This window comes from Zingiber officinale, chromosome 6B (assembly GCF_018446385.1).
Source record: "Zingiber officinale cultivar Zhangliang chromosome 6B, Zo_v1.1, whole genome shotgun sequence".
NCBI classification, from domain to species: domain Eukaryota; kingdom Viridiplantae; phylum Streptophyta; class Magnoliopsida; order Zingiberales; family Zingiberaceae; genus Zingiber; species Zingiber officinale.
The window spans coordinates 9,996,481-9,998,905 of record NC_055996.1 but is presented as its reverse complement, the minus strand read 5'-3'; the positions used below and the strand labels follow the sequence as shown (position 1 = coordinate 9,998,905).

The 2,425-nt window shown below is 44.5% G+C and overlaps 1 protein-coding gene across 1 annotated transcript; it reads right to left on the bottom strand.

The window, feature by feature from the left end:
- Positions 1 to 1,047, bottom strand: LOC121990745. The gene has a single exon (XM_042544824.1). The coding sequence runs from the start codon at positions 1,045 to 1,047 to the stop codon at positions 1 to 3; it is 1,047 nt and encodes a 348-aa protein (XP_042400758.1).
- Positions 1,048 to 2,425: the final 1,378 nt, after the last annotated feature.

The following is a 2,425-nucleotide window of genomic DNA, read 5'->3' as shown; positions in this document are numbered from 1 at the left end:
CTAACACATGCCCCATTGGTCAAACATGGAGACTATGGATGCCTTCATCTCCTCGGTGGGTCGGTGTGAGATGTTATAATAATTTTGACATGACAGGCACGTGGCCACCGTCCGAGCGGCGTCCTGCTGGAGGGTTGGCCAGAAATATCCGGCCAGTAGTATCTTCGTTGTCAATGATCGACCACCCGAATGTCCTCCATAGGATCCCTGGTGCACTTCTTGTAATATGTAGTCGGCGTCTTCTGATCCGACGCATTTGAGTAGGGGTCGGGCGAAGGCCTTCTTATAGAGCTGATTGTCGATCAGGGTGAACCGACCGACTCTCTTCTTCATCAGGCGAGCATCCTCTGGATCGGTAGACATACTTCCCAAACGCAAGAATTCTGTTAAGCCCGTCCTCCAATCGTTTGGAAAGGTGATTCCCTCCATACGGTCGATGTGGGCCACCAGTGATACTTGCTCGATCGGCTGATCTATGATGATCGACGACAGTGAATTGGTTAACTTGGCCAATTCATCTGCAGCCTGATTTTCCGATCGGAGGATCTTCTGTATGACAACCTCTTGAAAGTTGGACTTCAGTTTTTCAAAGACCTCTGCGTAGAGCTTGAGTCTGACGTTATTTATTTTGAACGCTCTGGACAACTGTTGAGCGGCCAACTGAGAATCCGAGTTGATCAAGACTTTGACTACTCCGACGTGTCGAGCGACCTTTAAGTCAGCTATTAGTGCCTCGTGCTTAGCTTCATTGTTGGTGGCCCTGTAGTCTAGCCAAATGGCCAATTGCATCCGATCTTCTTTCGGAGAGATGAGTAGTATGCCGATGCCACTCCCCTGTTGAGTGGTCGAACCTTCCACATATATCCTCCACACGACTTCTGGCTCCGGGTTCTGTATCACGGTGATGAAATCCGCCAAGAACTGTACTTTGATGGTGGTTCGGGGTTGATATTGGATGTTGAACTTGCTGAGCTCCGTTGTCCATTTGATCAGCCGTCCGGACGCCTCGGGATTGAGAAGTACTCTCCCCAAGGGACTATTGGTCATCACGATTATAGAGTGAGCGAGCAAGTACGGGCGAAGCCTCCGAGCGGCGAGCATAAAAGCAAGCCAACTTCTCAAGACCAGTGTAGCGAGACTCGACATCTTTTAATATGTGGCTTAAAAAGTACACTGGTTGTTTCTCACCGCTTTACCTAACTAATGCCGACCCGACCACATGTTCTGTAGACGACAAGTATATCCGGAGCGGCTCACCAACACATGGCCTGGCCAAGACAAGTAGGGAGTTAGTATTCTTTGAGCTCTTCGAATGCCTTGTCGCACTCCTCATCCAATCAAAATTTTGTTGCCCAGCGCAGTATTTTGAAGAATGACAAGCTCCGATCGGATGACTTGGAGATGAACCTGGATAACGCCATGATCCGACTGGTCAATCGCTGAGCTTCCTTCAGTTTGCGGGGTGGGGGGATATCTTGCAACGCCTTTACTTTGACTAGGTTCGCCTCGATGCCCCACTCAGTTACGATGTAGTCGAAGAAGCGCCCACTCTTTGCACCAAACAGATACTTACTTGGGTTCAGCTTTATCCCATAAGCCCTGAGTGTCTGGCAGGTCTCCTCAATATCTTCACATAGGTCAACTGCTCGGAGGGATTTTATCAGGATATCATCTACGTATATCTCCATGTTATGGCCGATCTACCGTCGGAACACTTTATTCATCAATCTTTGATAAGTGGCTCCGACATTCTTGAGTCCGAACGACATGATGTTGTAGTAGTACGTTCCTATTGGAATGTATACTAAAAGTCTAACTTTTTGTATAAACATAAGAATCATATTGGTCAAATATCTACATGTTAAATGTAGTTGTCTGATTAATTTATATTGTAGATAACATGGTGTGTGGTATCACACACAGAAGATCATGTTATCAGTTATTTATAAATTATAAACAGTTGCTCACGACAAGATGGAAAGGAACAAACCATTGGAATAGTCGTAGTGTAATTAGATATTAGTCTATCTTGACTGGTAAATTACACTAGTACACTCTGAGTGTATTAAGTAGGACCATTTAAGGTAAGTTCTTTTTATACTGACTTAATAAAAGAACAAGACCTTAGTTATTATGAAAGTGTGTGCTCTTAATCCTAATATAATAACAAGCACATATATTTAGTATTTATTTCTTTGACTTATCAAAGGGTGAGATTTAGCTCGATAAATCAATAGGCCCGATAAGTTGGGAAATGATATTATTTATAGTGTGTGTTGTTGATTATAGAAGAAAAATGTGTCCTAGTAATCTAGGTTGATAATGCCCCCAAGAGGAGCTCATAAGGATTGTCATGTTAGACCCTGCAGGTGAACTTACTCCGACATGACGATAAGGTTGAGTGGTACTACTCTTGGACTAAGAT